Below are 21,505 nucleotides of genomic sequence, written 5' to 3'. Positions count from 1 at the left end.
CCATGAATGACCTACTACAGAACCTGGCCGTGGCGGGGGCCCCCGGGGGCCAGTGGGCAGGCAGCACTGAGAACCTTGAAGGAGGCGAGGGGACGGGCGAGGCCGGAGCGAGTGGGCGCAGTGGACAGCGGATGAAGGAACTGGCCTTGTCGACCAACGCCATCGACTTTGCCACCCTCACCCTGCCTACTGCCAGCCACAGCAGATCTAAACATCGCCACAGAGTTAAAGGTTAGGGGTCGAGACACATTTACTAGTACAGTGAATTTCAGTTGTACATTAATGTATCATAAAGTGCAATTCATAATGCATATTAATGTTTTATTCCATTTTGCGGGGGCGGGAACCCCTTTTTGGTGTTGGCATTATGCTATGCTTTAGCTATTGAAAAAATAGCAGATCTACAAGCTTGTAGGTCTGCTATTTTTGAAAAATCGACATAGAAACATAGCTTTTTCAGAAAACTGTCTGGATGTAGAAGACATTTTTAGAATCTCATCTCGGGTCAAAATGGGTTAATTCATTTACAAAAAAAAGAGGGAGACTGTGTGTCAGTTTCCCACCTTTTTGTCCCAACTCAGTCATTATGCCAATTCCCTGATTTTCCCCACATACTCACTGACCTGGGGATGTTATTGAAACCACATACTTACTGACCTGGGGATGTTATTGAAACCACATACTCACTGACCTGGGGATGTTATTGAAACCACATACTCACTGACCTGGGGATGATATTGAAACCACATACTCACTGACCTGGGGATGATATTGAAACCACATACTTACTGACCTGGGGATGATATTGAAACCACATACTCACTGACCTGGGGATGTTATTGAAACCACATACTTACTGACCTGGGGATGTTATTGAAACCACATACGGTATGCCTCCTCCGATACACTGGCCTGCTGCTTCTTTTCACCTGCCAGGAGGACATGGCGTGTGGAGGGAACCCCCTATTCCTCATAGTTCAACACCCTTACAGATGCCCTCGAACCAATCTGTAGGAGTCACTAGTAGTGCAGTGACAAAGAGCGCCCTTTTTGCCCGGCCTCCCTGTTTGTTGGTATGTCCGGCCAAGCCGGCTGCACAGTGGACCATTCAAACCCTTAGTCTCTACAAGTGGTGGGCAAAGAGCCGTACTCCTGTGGCACCCGAGTGCCCCCAGTTTCCTAGCCCCTCATAACAACACAACATTCTCTGTCTTATCTTGTGTGTCTACAGACAACGCTTCCTGTGAGGATGTAGCAGGGTCCTCGGACGATCCCAGACGTCAAGGTAAGGAGCCATCAATGCCCAAAGTCAAGGAATACAAAAGGTTACACACAGCGGGACGAGGAAGGATTAAATGGCTTTAAAAGCAGACCTACCAATACCCCACACTTAGATTAACATCTTCCATACTATAGGGAAGTCCACTGTACTATAGGCCAGGGCCTGTAGTTAGTATAGGACCTATAGTATACTTTGTTGACCGGGGTGTATACTTGGTCCACTTCTTTTTTTTTTCCCCCTCTACACCAAATCTCTTTGCCAAAAAAAAGCCGATATATTTGATTGATTTGTTTGTTTATTTATTTACGTGTCCTGCACACAATGTGCCCCAATATAAGACACCATTTCACAATTGCATTTACAGCATGTTTACATTACATAATTCATTACATTACAACTCAGATGTATATACAGAGTACTCAAATCTGCCACAACAAAAGTCCCTTTGGCAAAACATATCTCCATTTTTTACATGCGGTCATTTCAATCTAGGAGCTCCTCACAGATATAAGACATCTTATTAACCAAAATATCCCTTTTAGGTCGTCATGTTTAGAGCAGTAAAACTAAAAGTGAACGTCATTTTCAATTTCATCAAGACGCACAAGGCGGCTCAACAAGCTTGAGCCGTGAGCTTGTAGAGCTGCTGTTTCCAGTGAATGTCCGCCTATTATTAACACTAAAGACATTGTACACGTTTTAAGACGTTTATATCAATATAGAAATGTAAAATATCTTTTAGCAGCAGCCCGGTTCACGTAGACAGGTCTGAGTGTCCATTAGGCACAGTCTACTGTCCACTCACACACCCACTTGATGATGTTGATGCCCGAGTATACATTACAATGTAGATGCCACTCTGCTTAGTGCTATGACCGGCACTTCCTTTAATGGCTACTAACAATTCCCTCAGCGTTTTCATGGCTCTGCCGGTAGACGGCATTATGTGTGTTGGCGATGTCCGTCCCGTCCATCCATGTGTCCTTCCCGACTTTGTGAACGCAATATCTCAGAAAGGCCTTGTGGATATTATTTCATGACATTTTTTTTCTGTCACAAAGGAAGATGAACTGGTTGGACATTATGTGGTCAACGGTCGAGCTCATTATAGCCTCGGGACCTGCAGGTGTTTTATTTTCAAAGGAAAAAAGAGCCCGGGCGAGCCGAGTAGGAAATGTGGCATAGGAGTGGGAATGAACCTTGTATTTGGCTAAACCAATAGCGGTGCAGAAGGGCGTCGCTCCACATTTGGTGACGTCGCTGTTCTCTGCTGCGTTCTGAGGGGGAGGGGCTCATAGGTTGGTCAGTTCGAGTATGAGTACATTAATCAATTGCTTAAGGAATAAATATAAAAACACTGCAGTGTAGCCTACAGAATATTGTGCCTGTCTGTGCGTGAACATGGTGTGCTGTCACTGTGTGGGGAGTATAGGGACTTTCTTCATCTCGATAAACATTTTTGCTGCTGTCTGTGCTCAGCGCGCTCACCGACGTATTAGGTGTGAAGGCGACCTAAGTTAAGCTTCCTGGTAGAAATCCCCTCCCTCGTCCTCTACCCTGATTTCAGCCTCTCCTCTCTTCTTCGTTTGCTTCCTCTCCTTTCCTCCTATCAGCTTCATTGTTATAGCCTGTGTGCTTGTACCACATACACAGTAAAATCCTTAATATGGTTCCATTTGTATCAGAGTTACACATGGATATAATACCACTGTGGGACTGGGCCCTCCTTTTTAAAGGACTTTTAACAGATTTTAGTCATTACAATCTCGTCTTATGTTGCACAGGGAACGGTTTCTTAAACTTTGTGGTGCCTAAACGGTCGGAAAGTCTCATCACTGTCTGTAATCTGACTCACGCTACGGGCACAGAACTGTTGAAATTGTTTTGTTTTTTAGTTTTCTCCACATGCTGCGTAATACTGAAATACTCCATGGCAAGCTAACAGATTGTGATGTGTAAAATTGACAAAAGGTCCCTTTGAAGGGAGATTTCTATTGTTGACTTGTGGTGTGGAGTGGACATGTTGCGGCTGTGTCCTGGCACCGTGCTGACTCTCCTGCCTGACATGTACCATCTGCTGCCCCAGCAGGAAGTGTTCTCTGTGCCTGTGTGTGTGTGTGTCTGTGTCTGTCCTCTAACTATATATTGTGTGTTTTCCCTCTCTTCCCCCACCCAGCCTCCAGACCCTCCAGTCTCCATAGCAACAAGACCACCAGTAGTAATAGTAACAACAATTCCCACCTCGCCTCTCCCCTGGAGGGCAAAGGTATAGACTCTTCTCAAGCCCTAATCCAGTTCTCACCTCTTAACTTCTCCTCCTCTTCTTTCCTATCTAACTATACCTCCTGTCCTTCCATCCTCCCTCACTCCCTTTCTCCTGTTGATTTAAATGCTCTCTCTTTGTTGTCGGGCTATAATATCTTTTTTTATGCGAGGCTGGTATCGTATATCCTATGGGAAAAGGGTCATTGGATTCATGTTTATGGTCGTTGGAACTGTAAAGAGTAATTCCCACTTGATTCCCACATTCCCCCTTCCAGGCGCGGTCAACGGCAGCCTGAGCAGGCCCCACAGTGAGAGCAGCGGGGAGTTCAGTCTGAGTCTGGACCAGGAGGTGTGGTCCAGCAATGGCAGCAGTCCTGTCCAGCAGCCCCTCCCAGCGTCACGCTCCTCCTCCCACCAGAGCCCCCAGCAGCTGCGCCGGTCCATGGACCCGTCCGGCCTGGCGAGCACCCCCCCGGGGGGCCCCGGAGGACCGCTACGGAAGACGGGGTCCCCGCGGGCCAACGAGGTGCTCTCGCTACAGCAGTTCCTGGACGAGGGCATTGACCCTGCTGAGGTGAAGGACCCGTTGTTTCCCGTTCAATCATATTCTCATTTCATTACCATACCAACATAATGCTAAAAAATAATTCTACATCCTGACAGTTTTGTGAAAAAGCTATGTTTCTATTATTTCAGTCGTTCTTCGATTTTTCAAAAATAGCAGACCTACAAGCTCGTAGCGCGACACTCGGTGGCGCGCTATGAGCTTGTAGATCTGCTATTTTTCAAGAGCTAAAGCATAACATAATGCACACTCACACACACTCACTCGTAGTACACGAAATGCATGCTAAATGCGGGACATTATGTGGTTACATTATGCAACGGTGTATTCTACGCTGCTACGTGTATGAATGTAGCCTCTGCCTCTAGGCTCCGTGCCCTGGTGTTTTATATGTTGTTTCCATTCCTTACATGTTTTTAGTGTAATGCAATGATGCGACAACATAAACACACCAGAATTTACATGAAGGACAAACCTCCATCGCAGCGTCCTAGTGCTTCTATTAAACACATAATACAATGTAGTTTATAGTTGAAAAGCTATACACAGTGATGAAAGGGAACACGCAGTACCTTCCTTTGTCACAAGATGGGGTGCTTTCAAAACATTCTGTGTGATCTCATTAGTATGTCCAACAATGCTGTTGTTGTATGCACTCAAAAGTATGTTGAGAAATAGCATACTGATTAGAATATAGCATGTAGTAGTAGTCATTTTGGATGTAACCCATGTCTTTAATGTTTGGGCAAGTAATGCATTTTATCAGTGGTTGGATGTGAGCTTCTGGCTTGAAATTCAACCGGCCTACTTTTTTCACTCAACTTTTGTCAACTTTTGAGTAAGTCTTGAAAAAGACATGATCATATTCTCATGTACACGTTGTACTGTTTCCTCTGTTACCCTGCAGTCTGGCAGCCAGGAGAGCCTTACCGTTGACTCTCCGCACCTCTCCACTTCCACTGAGCACGTGCAGAAGGATCGCGTTGCCACAAAGGGGCGGGGCATCCTGCGCTCGGCCAGCGGGAGAGCGGCGCCGGTCAGCTCGGACCGCCCCCCGAGGTCCGGCGGCCAGCCGGGCCGCCCCGGCCTGCGGAAGACGGAGAGCACTCGCGTGAGGGGCTCTGTCCAGGTGCGTCCCGGCCTGTCGTCTCAGGGCAAAGCCATGTCCGTCTCCGAGCGCCTGGACGTCACGGCGTCCGCCACGCTGCCCCGGGCCAGCAGCGTCATCTCCACGGCGGAGGGCACCACCCGGCGCACCAGCATCCACGACCTGCTGTCCAAGGACAACCGGCAGCCTGTGTCTATTGACACGACTCCCCCCGGGGCCAGTGAGTACCGCCACAACAGCACCCCCCTCCCTCATGCTCAGTCCTTGAATGGACCCGCTAGCGACATGCTCCCCTTCCCCAAGTCAGTCAGCCTGCCCTGTCGTAGCTTGGAGGACCCAGACCTCTCCACCCTTGGCCCTTCCTTCACCGTGGAGTCGGTGTTCATGGACTCCATCTTTAGTGAGTCAGCAGGCCAAAACCTCCCCTTCCTGTCCCTTAACCCCACTCTAGTTAGTAACATCAGTGGCCCCCCGGTTCAAAATAAAGTGCACCATCAGCCTAATGTCAGCCATTCTCCCGCCCAATCCCAGCTGGTTTACAGCCAATCAAATGGTCAAATAACACCCGACTCAGCCAATCAGAGCACGTACAATGAGGGCATGAATCCAGATTGTGGGATTGATGCTGACCAATCGCCTCCTCTCAGCCCAGAGGATAACCAGTCCTTATGGTATGAATATGGGTGTATTTGAATACCATGGGTGGGGGTTCAGGCTCGCTGAACTGAAACAAAGAGGGGAGAATGAAGGGATGAATGAAGGACTGGACTCTTCCTCTGCATGATTTTTATATTTGATTTATTTTTATCCGAGCACCATCTGTCTGTCGTGTTCATTCTGTTTCTTGTTTGGTGAATCTCCCCCACATGCTACTGTTTTCTCTGGTTCTGTTCTGTGTGGTGGGTCTTTCCTTGTATGAGTCCATATCATTACTTCACCTCATCAAATCTCCTCTTTTGGCTGGCTAACATTGTACCAAGACTATTATCTGCTTTATTTTGGTTCAGTTAAAGCTCTGGTTATATCCATTTAGAAAAAACCCTTAAATAAGACCATTTATGAAAGCGTCTCTAAAACTTGTCACTTGCTGAGTCATTGCAGTCTTAAACAGTAGTCTGATAAAAATGTAAGTTTTATCAGACTACTGATAACCCCCCCAACAAAATCTATTTGTTGTCTCAAGTCTAGAGGGACGAAATACTACATCTTAAAGGGCATCCTTGACATTTAGATTTTTACTATTTTCTCCTATGCAAGCTAAGGAAGGACTTGTGGCTAACATGCCCCTTGGTTTCTTCAGGTTTAACCCAAAGAGCTAATTCCATGCACTATGTCAAGGAAGCTCTTAATCCTTTAGCTCGTTACCAATGTGTCAGATAATAGATTCAACTCCTGCTTCTTCTTTTATTTTTTGGTGTATTGATGTGGGGGGAAATCCTGTCTTTTGTTTTCAAAGCACATTGTGTTCAACCTAATTCTACTGTACCACTAAACTGCATGGCTTTAATTATGTATTGATCCGATCCAAATTGCTCATTTTGATTGCCGACATCAAAATGTGGTTTTCATTTTGTTTTCATTTTGATGATATTTCTTAGTTTTATTTGACACCTTTTTTTTCCTCTAATCTCCTTTAATTAATCTACCATTAATGAGTCAGACCGTGCTGATGGGTTTCGATTGGTTAGATAGTTAACGCAAAAAGGTTTCCTTCGCAAAACGATGGGAGGGGACAGCTGTAGTTGAGGAGGGTGATGCAGACACCCTATGGGAATAGGTGGGGAATATGAATGTCCTGGGTGAGTTGTAGGTGCACTGTGGTGATGAAGAAACACTATCTATCTAACTATACGATGATCAGACCATTTTGTGAACGAAGCCAACTTTAACTCATTTGAATATAGAATCCTTTGATTATAGCTGAAGGTAAAGACATGCATTGTGGGTACGTTTCATTTAGGGCTTACTGTGTGCCAGCTTGTGTATATTTAAGATGGAGTGCCCCCCTTTTTTTTTCTTCAAGAAAGTGTCAAAATGATGTTTTAATGTGGCCACACCCACCAGTTCATTAAGTATACGTGGTTTACACCTTAGCACCACCCACCAGAACTCATGCCTCGTCCACACACTGTTGTATAATAATGGGAGAGGGCTTAGGGGAGGGATGATGTCACTAAAGTGGTGGTATTTCGTTTGGGCCTTTTAACCACACCTGGGGGTCTATTAGAGTAATGTTAACTCCATAGACGCATACAAAACAGAGAAGGTATATATTTATTTTTTTATCACGGCACTCCATCTTTAACGTCATGCTGTCACACAGTTTAAACACTTGAATACGGTAAAACACACCTATTGACATTATTGTCTTCAGCTACATTTACCAAAATTGGCAACTGTGAAAAGGGTCCATTGGAAACCATACAATATACGTGCACAGCATATTTAGATTGGATCATCTTTGATGACTTAATGTATTTTAGACAAGATCTTGTACAGATTGTTTGCAGCATTTTTAACTTATACTAAGAGACGGCACTGCTTTGATATTGATAGCAGTGTCATGTTATGTATAGTGTAGAGTAGACCCTTATTTATTTCCGCTATTGTTTTTCTATACACTGAATTGAAATGGCTCCACTGTATTTATCTTGATGTTCTCTATACAGTATAAGGCAGTACTTGGAACCCTCAACGTTGGACATACTGCCTTTTAAATATTTCATGATGTAACTTAATTGCCTTTGTCCTGCAGATGTGGAAGGCAGGAAGTCAAAAAGCAGGAGTGGGGAGGCACAGAAAAACTCCTAGTCCACCCTGTCGACTGTGCGCTACCGTTCTGTGAGCGCGTGGTGAGTGAACGCACCTCCACAAGAGTCTGGCACAGAGAGGGGGAAAGGTGGCCAAGGGGGGGACACGTACTCCTGGGAGTCTGAAATATGGTGCAACAGATGTCGTCCATCTCGGTCCGCTGCACCTGCTTCTCCCTCACATTGTCTTGAGCTCCCGTTGCTGCCCTGTCCATCACTATACCCCCACCCCCCCCCCCCCCCCACCCCCCCTGTCCTGAGACCCACTGCCCTGGCAGGTGCCAAAACGTCCTACTGTATCACACTCAAAGGGCATGGCAGGATTCTGATCTGCATGGCATTATGCGCTGTCGGATGGATGAGTAACTGTTGGACCCGTTCTCTGTACACGATGCCCCGTTGTGAGAAGTCCTGTAGTGATTCAAAGAGAACATCACACCCTTCCCTCCAGTTATCCAGTTTGTGTAATGGTGACAGCAGATTTCTTTCTTTCTTCTTTTCTTAAAAAAAAAAAAAAAATCTACTTGAAAGAAACCAAATCAGTGTGTCGTGTCAATGTTTCAAGTTTGTGGCACGAGTGCTTCCTGTTGCTGTCCTACTGCATGGCTTCAGTGTAACGCTGAAATCCTTCCCCCTTGTCCCCCTCGCATAGTGCATGTAGAATCGGGCTACTTTCTGGTGTCTGTCTGTACATTTGCCTTTCTGTCTATACTGCTATTATGCTCTGAACTTTAACCTTGTTCTCCTCCTTTTCTATCTTTCTCCTGTCTCTGCCTTTGGACTTTCTACTCTTCCTTCCACGTGGGACTCAGAAAAGTGTCCTTGGAACAGTGTGTCTGACGCCTAGTAGAGTTGTTCTACTGACACTTCCAAGTGAGAAACGATTGTAAAGCTCTTTCTTCCTTCTGCTTTCTTCACTTAAAAAAAAAACGAAACAAAAAACAGGACACTCTGGTAGAGGAAAGTGACTTCCTTCTCCTTGTTCCTTTGTTTATGTTTTCTTTTCTTCCTTGAATCAAGGAAACAAACTAAAATCTCTCTTTAAAAAGACACTTTCTTTTCTATAAGGGACTCCTGTGGCAAATTGCACTGCCATGTCCTTGGGTGTGATGAACTCCTACATGTGCACTAGTCTCCACAGACACTGCTAACAGTGCCAACATTCACACAGAGCTTGTAGACCAGATTCTGAGGACTCCACAACCGTTTGGACTTTTTTTGTTCTCTGCCATTTTGACTATGTTGACAAAAGACTACCTATGTAAAATGAGCAGCATGCAGATCCAACAGTGACATCTGTACTGTGGAACCAACCCAAATGCTGGCCTTACTGCTTCAAGCCATGCTCACACAAACATGAACATTTCAAAGCATGTCAACACAAAGAACTACAGAGAAAAAAAGGTAAACTTGACTGACCAATCACAATCTGCATGGAGCAATCAATTAGCCAATCACCCTGCTTCCCTTGCCCAATTTATGGAGGACAACGTGGGGGGCGGGGTCTTTAGGATTCCAAAATAACTCTGATGGGAAGCCATTCCTACTGCGTGATTGGTGTCCATTGACTGCCATTCATACAGTACGTGGCGGTTGAAGTGACATGGATAATGGTGTGGTTCCAGGTCACACATATTGCAGTTGTGTGCCATGGCTACATCCAAACCTGTTTACACAGTAGTAGATCTCAGATCCATATATAGCCCTAGGCACACTAGAACATGACATTCCTTGTTTTAGATCAGCACTACGTCCTACAGTGAAACGCCTACTGTTACATAATGATATATTGACTGTACTGTTAGACATGGCACTAGACATATTGGAATATAGGTGGCCTGGAATACTCCCGGATGTGCAGAATTTGCCCACATTATTTTTTGTGTGATGAACATGATTACCCGGTGTTTGCTTCCTTTCCCACTTTTGCATAAATCCATTTGATGTGACTGATTAAAACTCTTCTCGAGACTCTTGTTTTCATTTCCATGTCTGTCTGCAGTTAATCTAAACAATATAATAAACTTCTACATGTCAGTGGCTGTAGCCAGAGTTTGTTATATTTAGGAAGATGGTCCATCCTGATTGGAGCCACAAATCCTACAAATGGCACAGACGTGGGGCAGCATACAGTATGTCGCTGACGTCCTATGGTTACTGGTGCTAGATTCAGCCAGAGTGTGTTGCTGGGACAGAGTAATGTCCAAGTACATTTGTCTCCTGGTTTGTACATATTACACATAAATATTGAGAATAAATTGAAATATATCTTTTAATAATCTGGTGGTCCTTGACGTGAACAAATAGCACAGTAGGTCATTGGGGGGGAGCCAAGGGTCAATCAACTGTAGGCAACCTACAGTACCAGGTTCTGAGAGGGGGTGTGACTACAGGAGGAGGAAGTTGTTTATGAGTGAGAGAAATGTGTGAAAACAGTGATGTTTAAACATTGGTTATATTACTTCAGTAATGTCTAAACCAAACCAAGAGCCAGGGTGGGGTTTTCACTCGGTAGTTCTGCCATCACCAACTGACAATAACTACATGGTGGGCGAACGCGCTAGCCTGGAGGGGATGGGACCTTTTGTAGTGATGTTTGTGGTGGTTTGGATAGTGTGCTTCAGGACCCTGCTACGAAAGATGTTGCAGTGGAGGTGCCCAGGACTTTCCACTGCATACCAGAGCATCCAGACACACACAGACAGACAGGTGGGGTACTGTGGTTCTCCAGCACAGACAGACAGGTGGGGTACTGTGGTTCTCCAGCACAGACAGACAGACAGGTGGGGCAGTACTGCAGTGATACTCAACCTCAGGCCCGCGGGCCACATCAGGCCCGCGGGACCATTATGACTGGCCCACCAATGAAAATCTAAAAAAAAAGAAGAAAAATAAATCTGGAAAATGAAATAAAAATAATTAAATCTGAATGAAGTTATCTTTAATTACATTATTATAAGTAATACTATTAGAGTTGTACTATTACTCGAACGAAAATAAAAGCTTGGGGGGGGGGGGGGAGATGCAATGCAAATGAAAGACATATACTGTGTATCCCTATTCCCTGACATAATTTTATAGCTAAACGGACAGAATTCTATTTTATTTGAATGATGAAACCCAGCTGCCATTAATAGTTGGAAATTGCGGAAATGGAAATTGCGGAAATTGTAATTGCGGAAATAGCGGAAATGGTGGAAATGGAAATTGCGGAAATGCGGAAATGGAAATTGCGGAAATTGTGGAAATGGAAATTGCAGAAATTGCGGAAATGGAAATTGAGGAAATGGTAATTGCGGAAATTGCTCTTCAGTTATAGCTATCTATTTTCAGGTAGATTGTTTTATTTTACTCAGTCAGCCATATCACTACTTTTCATGAAAAAGGTCATTGCTGGGTAATCTATTTTCAGGCAAATTGTGTTTATTGTATTTTATTTTACTCAGCCATAACAATTTATTTTCTGTTAACCAACTTGCTGGCTGGCAGGCAGGCAGACAGCTACTCATAGACAGGCAGACAGACAGACAGCTACTCATGGAGAATTGGACAGGCAGGCAGTCAGACAGCTACTCATAGACAGGCAGACAGGTGGGGCAGCACTGGGTTCTCCAGCACAGACATGTGAGGTACTGGGTTCAACGCTAGAAGCGTAATAACGAGGATCAAACTTTATTTATAAAGCACATTTAAAACAACCAAGGTTGACCAAAGTGCTGTACAGATCAGTGGCAAAACGGAGACCAACCAGAAACACAATATACAAGCACAAATGTTGACAGCAAAATATAGCCATGAAAGAAAGCTAAGATATAACAAACATCATAATGGACTCAAGTGGGATTAAAAGCCAAAGAAAATAGATGAGTCTTAACCCTCTAACACCCGAATTAATTTCTACTTGCAAGAAAGAAAACACTAAAACAACTTAAGGATTCATTTATTCCTTCATTATGGTTTATTATTTGGCCTCAGATCAATTATGAACAATATTTGGCCTCAGAACAGTATACATTATGAATAATAACACCAATAAGCCATTTTTTTTTATCAATTTTATTAAAAGAACAAAATTAAAATCTGTACAAGTAGTAAATATACTAGTAGTAAAGTACCGGTAAGTAAAAAAGAACAAAATAGTAGTAAATAGTACTAGTAGTAGTAAATAAATCTAATAACCTAAACCATTTTCACTGGTCAGTGGTCACATAATACTGTCTGGCCAACTCACTGATTTGCACTTCAACCAAATGTGATAGTCCCAGAAACAGTTCTTCTCTCCTGTAAAGCACAGGCGGACATGACACTTGTTGCAGCCCACAATGGTGTGACCTGAACAACCAGTATTCCTGCAGCGCCCTTTCTGTGTCTTCACTGGGAAGTGTCCAACTTGATCTTTGCGCACATCTGATGGGTGATGCGGTCGTGCCACGTGAGACTTACCTTACAAACATGTATAGAGGGGGCAGATCTAATATAAAGGAGCAGGCTCTTCCAGAGCAAAAGAGTTGTTCGGTTCTCTAGCAGTAACTGATCAGCACTCGGTGATCCCATCCTTCACTATGACGCTCCTGTTGGTGCCGTCCATCCCTATCCTCCCTATGTGGGGGTTGTTGGTGGCCGAGTCTGCCCAGTACAAGTAGCTGTCAGAGGAGACACTGTGTCAGGTCACTATTCACAACAAAGCACTTTAAGAAGGGGGGAAGGTGCAAAGTATTGTGGAGGAGTAGGGGTGTTCCACAATGTCAAGTGTAAAGTATGTCTATTATCGGGGGGGAAATGAATGTAACCCCATATGATGTATAATCTAAAATAGAACATCTAGGTGTGGGGTTACCTATTCAGGTTCAGCTGATAGCTGTGAGCTTGTAGATCAACTGTTTATATTTAATTGCTTCTCGGTGGGTGGTAGGATCCTCTCCTATAAAGGGGAGACTGCAGGCAGAGCTAGTCAGTTATGCTGGGGCAGGCATCATGCTGACAGCCCCGTGAGAGAGCTGCTAGGGCCCATGCCATGGGCATAGCCTAGTGTAGTTGGTTATTTTTCCTTTTTCCTACGTTGTACATTAAGTAGTTTTGAGTTCTTTGTTTTGTATTTTGGCTGTTTGATTTTTCTGTTGTGAATATCTACACTGGAGCTGGAGGTTGGGAGCAATAAAAGCCACCAAAAAGCATCGCTGACTGTTTTTGGAGCCTTGGCCCTCGAGCAACTTCACAGAACCTTTATGTAATTTTACGGTACGTAAACTAGTCATTTCCATGCAAATAACTTCATACTTGACGTTTACTTTAAACACTTCAGCATCCCTATTCTGGGTGGAACATACAGTACACCAAAAATAGCTGATCTACAAGCTCACACATGTCTCTGTGAGACGCGTTGTGTGAGCTTGTAGATCGGATATATATATATACTCATACTCATGTGATACATCCTAGTCTTATACAAAAAAAGAACTGTGATTTTTATTTAACTAGATCTGCAAGACTGTTAATTATGTTGTGTAGTAAACTAAAATAGGACTCATGACTAAAACAAAATGTGTTTTTCAAAAGACTAAGACTAAATCTTTAAAAATGTACATGCATTAAGAGTAAGACTAATAAAAGACCACAATATTTTGATATTTAGTCGACTAAGACTAAACAATTTCAGAAGACTAAAATAGGACTAAAACGAAATGGTGTTATTCAAAAGACTAAGACTAAATCAGAATTTGCTGTCAAAATTAACAGTGCTGCAAGAGGTACAACAAATAAATATGATGCAATGTCATCCGTTTAGCTTTTAGATGTAATTCAGTCTTCTTGTATCTGTGGTGTTTCACAGGACGGTTGATAAAGTCAGTGTAAGGTTCATGATCACCACACCACAGTACACTTACCCGTAGCGTACATCCACAGCCATGGAGAATGGCCTTGAACACGTGTGTGTGCCTGCCTCTAACGTGGTGGCAGCCCCGAACAGAGTTTGTGCCAGGTTTGGTACAGATCGGAGCAACGATGTGCGCCCTATGTCCGGATGTTACGTTTGTGACCACGATCTGCCCGCCCACCAACCCTCTGTCCATATATCCTATGTTAAAATTGCCTAAAGTGTGTGGATGGAAGGATGGATGGATGAACAGACAGAGTGGATGAATTGAGCCCTAACCTGAAGGACGCCACCATCTGATTGTAAGAGAAGTACTGGAAGTACTTGTATTATGCTGCCACACATGCTATTCAGACCTACAGTACTAATGTTTTCCTTGAACATTGTGTATGTAGTAGTACTGTGGTACTGAATGTAAATAGCAGACACCTACCCTCCTTCATACATGCTGGCATTGCCCTGGCTGGCAGTGAAGTAAACAGAAGTGGACCTCTGCCCCTGTGGATGTGACGACGTCTGCGTGCACGCTGGCTGTCCTCCACACCTTTCCCCCTGTGGATGTGACGACGTCTGCGTGCACGCTGGCTGTCCTCCACACCTTTCCCCCTGTGGATGTGACGACGTCTGCGTGCACGCTGGCTGTCCTCCACACCTTTCCCCCTGTGGATGTGACGACGTCTGCGTGCATGCTGGCTGTCCTCGACACCTTTCCTCAACACAAAAGTAAAAATGCACGGTAAAAAAAAACAGATGGTTGACCCTTGAAAAATAAATTGCCTGTTCAGTCTGCCAATTTATACCCCTTGAACAAATCACCTACATTACATGGAACCAAATGGACGTGTAAGGGTCTATTTGCTACAAAGGTCAAGACTTGAACTGATGGTAGTGAATTTATTAAGTCCATAAACCACCGTAAGAACTGACAGGACAGTAAAAACAAAAAAATACTGTTAATTTCACATACTTTTGCAATGACAGTACCAAATATTAACAGCTCAAGAAGCTCCAAAAGTAAACCATGCTAATTCAAAACAGTACAATTTCCTTTTTAAATGGCTTTGACCATCAATCAGAATCACTGTAACATATTACAATTAATTGATGACTTCAACATCACCAAGCACTTATTATATTGAACAAGTTTTTCCCTTTTTAGCAGCTGTTTTAACTATGGAGTAATGAAATACCTTCTTTTAACCTTTTTTAAGTGTAAATATAATGACATGAAATAAAGACCTTTTTATCCAAAATGTATGAAATGCAGTGATAACAATCCTTCCTTTGCATGTGCACTTCTAACCTTTCCTTTACAGCACACTTGACAGAAAGAGTAGCAAACCAAACTTTGGTTTATAGTGCACTATCCTTGTAGCACTGTGAGCCTTTGCTGCAGAAATACGTTTTTCATTCCATATACCAAAACTGAACAGTGCACTTTATCAAAGGTCATTTAGCTCCACAAACGTGTTGTATTGTATGTTGCAAACACAGTCCAAGTGTACCAACCTTATGCCTCTTCGGGGGTGCTAAAACAATCATTGAAAGTCTCAATGGCAAAAAGCGGTTTACTTTTTAGCAGCAGCAAAACACGCGTCTCCTCTCTCTCTTGTCTGGTTATTATGTAATACTTCCTCTTTCCGGTGCGCAGGTAGCTATTGTTGTGTTCTTATATCCTTACTGAATTGAATCATATACACAACATTGTCTTTCTGGTTGCTTTATTGTAGTGACTGCTCCTGTCGACTTGCCGGATGGTTTCCCTATACATTTCTGTTACCTGTCGTCACCATAGAGTATTGTCGTCACCTGCTTCCTGGTCATGTGACTTCAGTAACCAATACACGACAGCTATGTCCCACAAAACTCCCTTCAAAATAAAAGCATTTGGCTCAAAGGAAAACGACTTGTTTCACAATAAGTAACATTGTCATAATAACAATGTCTGTTCACCCAGAATATAGAAAAGTTCAGTAGAAAACGTGTTTGGGTTCTTTACAGTTACAGACACAGAGAGGGGGGAGGGGGGGCCTAGAGAAAGCAATATGAGATATTTTATGACCTTGTGATTAGCAGACAGCCAAAAGTAAAACATAAAACATAAATGTGTTTTGGCCATCCAATTATTTACCATGCACACCATCAAATATGAATACACGGTTTTCAAATAATTGCAATGCATACTATTGAAGAATAGCCTACTATAAAACTTCATGTTCAAACACTGATCAAGACAAAAATGGGAAATGATGGATGGTTATTTCACTATATAAATAGGCCTATTCCTGTGGAACCGGGAGTCAAGCAAAAGGGAATGCATCCCATGTTCTTGTCAGGGTCCCCAGTTCAAAAGTGATTAATTTGGATGGGGTCACGCCCTGACAAGGTTGAGAAACACCAGTGACCACACTACTCTATGAATTTGATGATGGCACACTCACGCACGCACGCACGCATGCACACACACACACTCCCACACACACACACACACACACTCCCACACACACGCACACACACACACACACACACACACACACACACACACACACACACACACACACACACACACACACACACCGGTGTAAAGCTGGGAGGCCGCATTTGAAGCCTGTCAAGGTCACACCTTGACCCTAGACCTTAGGAGTGTCTTTGAGCGACGGGAGCAGGTTCCCCAGATTCAGCTTCACCTTCTGAACAAAAGTATGTCTTGTTTGAAACAAAAGGACTTTTGGAAAGGGCCTAAAGGTGTCGCTAACCGTCAAACTACAGGGAGTGTTGTGCATTTTTTTTTTTAATCCGACAGATACCTCTCTGGACTCACTTTTTCCCGCTGAATCCGAATATATCAACGACGAGACTGTCTGACCTTGGGAAAGTGGTGAAAAAGGGCGCTAAAGTTTGTAAAAATGTCACCTTTGCATCCAAAAAGGACATATTTCCTGTGATTTTTTCCAATCAAGGGGCATGTATTCCCACTTACTTTTTCCCCCCGATTCCAACGGTGGTGGTCTTATCTCTCTACGACGTCAGGAAGTGGGTGTAAACGCCCACTTCCTGTCCCCAGCCCCCCGAAATGTTGTGGAAAACGGGACCAATTCCATTAAATCCGGCATGAAAAAGTGATTCAGAAAATGTGTTGTTTGAAAAAAAATAATAATAATTGAGCTCTAGGGGCTGAAAAAACGTGTCTCTTTTGATTTGGCGGAGAGTTAGCAGTGTCGGAGAGCTACGAAACCACTTCCATCGGATTCGGGACGCTTCAAACATTTAGAAACAGTCTTGTTTGTGAAGACAGCAATTTTTTTGAATATCTTATTGAATTTTAAAGCTGGGAGGCCGCAAATTAAAGCCTTAAATGTCAACGCTTGACCTTTGGGTCTTCCGAGTGTCTTTGAGCGTCGGGAGCGGGCTCCCTAGACTCACTTTTTCCCGCTGAATACAGCCGTGGTGGTCTCGTGTCTCTACGATGTCGGGAAGTGGGTGTACTAGCCACTTAGCCGGCAGAAATCTTCTGTAAAAAACCGAGACCATTTTCCGACTCAGAACGGCGAGGCGAACGCGCTGATATGTGTTTCCCAGCACACGGACTTACGGTTCTCTTAATTGGCTAGGGTTAGGGTTAGTTTTCAACGCGCGATAGCTCTTGAACGATACGTCCGTCAGACAAGTAATTGACGTTGGCGTTTCCAGCTTTCCGAGGCCTACGATCTGATATGTCCGCCATTGTCGTGCGACCCCCGTAGCCCCTAACCCTAACCCTAGATAACCCTAGTTTTACCTGATCGAAAGGTTTATAGGGTTACCGATGCTAAGAATGTGTTTTTGGTTGAAATGCTGAATTTAAAATTGAGTACCAGAAGCGAGCCACATATCATCGCGTTCGTCTTATCGATAGCTACGCGTGGACGCGACTAACTTTTATTTCTGACCTTTGTGGGAGGAGCTATCGCACTTTAAAGGCTACCTAGACCTATGTCCTACGTTACGTCCTACGCTGTAGAGACCTACGTCCTATGCTTCAGAGACCTACGTCCTACGTTTTAGAGACCTACGTCCTACGTTTTAGAGATCTACGTACCACGCTGTAGAGACGTACGTCCTACACTGTAGAGACGTACGTCCTACGCTTTAGAGACCTATGTCCTACGCTACGTCCTGCGTTTTAGAGATCTACGTCCTACGCTGTAGAGACGTACGTCCCACGCTGTAGAGACCTACGTCCTACGCTACGCCCTATGTTTCAGAGACCTACGTCCGTCCTACGTTACGTCCTACGCTTTAGAGACCTACGTCCTACGCTACGTCCTACGTTTTAGAGATCTACGTCCTACGCTGTAGAGACGTACGTCCTACGCTGTAGATACGTACGTCCTACGCTGTAGAGACCTACGTCCTGCATTACCTCCCACGCTGTAGAGACCTACGTCCTACGCTGTAGAGACCTACGTCCCACGCTACGTCCTATGTTTTAGAGACCTACGTCTGTCCTACGTTACGTCCTACGCTGTAGAGACCTACGTCCTACGCTTTAGAGACCTACGTCCTACACTGTAGAGACGTACGTCCTACGCTTTAGAGACCTATGTCCTACGCTACGTCCTGCGTTTTAGAGACCTACGTCCTACGTTACGTCACACGCTGTAGAGACCTACGTCCTACGTTTTAGAGACCTACGTCCTACGTTACGTCACACGCTGTAGAGACCTACGTCCTACGTTTTAGAGACCTACGTCCTACGTTACGTCCTACGCTTTAGAGACCTACGTCTTACGTTTTAGAGACCTATGTCCTACGTTACGTCCTACGCTGTAGAGACCTACGTCTTACGTTTTAGAGACCTACGTCCTACGCTTTAGAGACCTACGTCTTACGTTTTAGAGACCTATGTCCTACGTTACGTCCTACGCTGTAGAGACCTACGTCCTACGCTTTAGAGACCTACGTCCTACGCTACGTCCTACGTTTTAGAGATCTACGTCCTACGCTGTAGAGACGTACGTCCTACGCTGTAGAGACGTACGTCCTACGCTGTAGAGACGTACGTCCTACACTGTAGAGACGTACGTCCTACGCTTTAGAGACCTATGTCCTACGCTACGTCCTGCGTTTTAGAGACCTACGTCCTACGTTACGTCACACGCTGTAGAGACCTACGTCCTACGTTTTAGAGACCTACGTCCTACGTTACGTCCTACGCTGTAGAGACCTACGTCCTACATTTTAGAGACCTACGTCCTACGTTACGTCCTACGCTTTAGAGACCTACGTCTTACGTTTTAGAGACCTATGTCCTACGTTACGTCCTACGCTGTAGAGACCTACGTCCTACGTTTTAGAGACCTACGTCCTACGTTACGTCCTACGCTTTAGAGACCTACGTCCTACGTTTTAGAGACCTATGTCCTACGTTACGTCCTACGCTGTAGAGACCTACGTCGTACGCTGTGGAGACCTATGTCCTACGCTGTAGAGACGTACGTCCTACACTGTAGAGACGTACGTCCTACGCTTTAGAGACCTATGTCCTACGCTACGTCCTGCGTTTTAGAGACCTACGTCCTACGTTACGTCACACGCTGTAGAGACCTACGTCCTACGTTTTAGAGACCTACGTCCTACGTTACGTCCTATGCTTTAGAGACCTACGTCTTACGTTTTAGAGACCTATGTCCTACGTTACGTCCTACGCTGTAGAGACCTACGTCCTACATTTTAGAGACCTACGTCCTACGTTACGTCCTACGCTTTAGAGACCTACGTCTTACGTTTTAGAGACCTATGTCCTACGTTACGTCCTACGCTGTAGAGACCTACGTCCTACGTTTTAGAGACCTACGTCCTACGTTACGTCCTACGCTTTAGAGACCTACGTCTTACGTTTTAGAGACCTATGTCCTACGTTACGTCCTACGCTGTAGAGACCTACGTCGTACGCTGTGGAGACCTACGTCCTACGCTGTAGAGACCTACGTCCTACGCTACATCCTACGTTTTAGAGACCTACGTCCTACGTTACGTCACACGCTGTAGAGACCTACGTCCTACGTTTTAGAGACCTACGTCCTACGCTTTAGAGACCTACGTCCTACGCTACGTCCTACGTTTTAGAGACCTACGTCCTACGTTACGTCACACGCTGTAGAGACCTACATTTTAGAGACCTACGTCCTACGTTACGTCCTACGCTGTAGAGACCTACGTCCTACGTTTTGGAGACCTATGTCCTACGTTACGTCCTACGCTGTAGAGACCTACGTCCTACGCTTTAGAGACCTACGTCCTACGCTACGTCCTACATTTTAGAGACCTACGTCTGTCCTACGTTACGTCCTATGCTGTAGAGACCTACGTCTTACGTTTTAGAGACCTATGTCCTACGTTACGTCCTAGGCTTTAGAGACCTACGTCTTACGTTTTAGAGACCTATGTCCTACGTTACGTCCTACGCTGTAGAGACCTACGTCCTATGCTTCAGAGACCTACGTCCTACGTTTTAGAGACCTACGTCCTACGTTACGTCCTACGCTTTAGAGACCTACGTCCTAGGTTACGTCCTAAGCTTTAGAGACCTACGTCCTACGCTGTAGAGTCCTATGTCCTATGCTTGATTGTTTGTGGGTGTGGCTTGTTTGTGGGTGTGACTTTTTTGTTTGTGGGTGTGGTTTGTTTGTGGGTGTGGCTTGATTGTTTGTGGGTGTGGCTTGATTGTTTGTGGGTGTGGCTTGATTGTTTGTGGGCGTGGCTTGTTTGTTTGTGGGCGTAGCATGTTTGTTTGTGGGAGTGGCTTGTTTGTGGGTGTGGCTTGATTGTTTGTGGGTGTGGCTTGATTGTTTGTGGGTGTGACTTGTTTGTGGGAATGGCTTTGTTGTTTGTGGGTGTGGCTTGTTTGTTTGTGGGCGTAGCATGTTTGTTTGTGGGAGTGGCTTGTTTGTGGGTGTGGCTTGATTGTTTGTGGGTGTGGCTTGATTGTTTGTGGGCGTGACTTGTTTGTTTGTGGGAGTGGCTTTGTTGTTTGTGGGTGTGGCTTGATTGTTTGTGGGTGTGGCTTGTTTGTTTGTGGGCGTAGCATGTTTGTTTGTGGGAGTGGCTTGTTTGTGGGTGTGGCTTGATTGTTTGTGGGTGTGGCTTGTTTGTTTGTGGGCGTAGCATGTTTGTTTGTGGGAGTGGCTTGTTTGTGGGTGTGGCTTGATTGTTTGTGGGTGTGGCTTGATTGTTTGTGGGTGTGACTTGTTTGTGGGAGTGGCTTTGTTGTTTGTGGGTGTGGTTTGTTTGTTTGTGGGCGTGTCTTGATTGTGGGCGTAGCATGTTTGTTTGTGGGAGTGGCTTGTTTGTAGGTGTGGCTTGATTGTTTGTGGGTGTGGCTTGATTGTTTGTGGGTGTGACTTGTTTGTTTGTGGGAGTGGCTTTGTTGTTTGTGGGTGTGGCTTGATTGTTTGTGGGTGTGGCTTGATTGTTTGTGGGCGTATCTTGATTGTTTGTGGGTGTGGCTTGATTGTTTGTGGGTGTGGCTTGATTGTTTGTGGGCGTGTCTTGATTGTTTGTGGGTGTGGCTTGTTTGTTTGTGGGAGTGGCTTTGTTGTTTGTGGGTGTGGCTTGATTG

The 21,505-nt window shown here is 44.8% G+C and overlaps 1 protein-coding gene across 5 annotated transcripts in view; it reads left to right on the top strand.

The window, feature by feature from the left end:
- The window catches only part of ccdc88ab (coiled-coil domain containing 88Ab), a 109,325-nt gene extending 99,312 nt beyond the window's left edge, over positions 1 to 10,013 (top strand). For 3 of the 5 annotated variants that reach the window (XM_080781757.1, XM_080781756.1, XM_080781754.1), the window contains 5 exons: positions 1 to 231; positions 1,232 to 1,285; positions 3,459 to 3,548; positions 3,823 to 4,121; positions 5,020 to 10,013. In XM_080781757.1, coding sequence (XP_080637883.1) covers positions 1 to 231; positions 1,232 to 1,285; positions 3,459 to 3,548; positions 3,823 to 4,121; positions 5,020 to 5,913 — 1,568 coding nt within the window. In that variant the 3' untranslated portion in view covers positions 5,914 to 10,013. The remainder of the gene's footprint in view (positions 232 to 1,231; positions 1,286 to 3,458; positions 3,549 to 3,822; positions 4,122 to 5,019) is intronic. The other 2 variants (XM_080781758.1, XM_080781755.1) reach the window with 2 other exon arrangements.
- The last annotated feature ends 11,492 nt before the right edge of the window (positions 10,014 to 21,505 follow it).

The sequence above is a fragment of the Protomyctophum bolini genome, assembly GCF_963924005.1.
Source record: "Protomyctophum bolini genome assembly, chromosome: 14".
Taxonomy (NCBI): domain Eukaryota; kingdom Metazoa; phylum Chordata; class Actinopteri; order Myctophiformes; family Myctophidae; genus Protomyctophum; species Protomyctophum bolini.
Note: the sequence above shows the minus strand (reverse complement) of the source record. Positions and strands in the feature narration are given on the sequence as shown.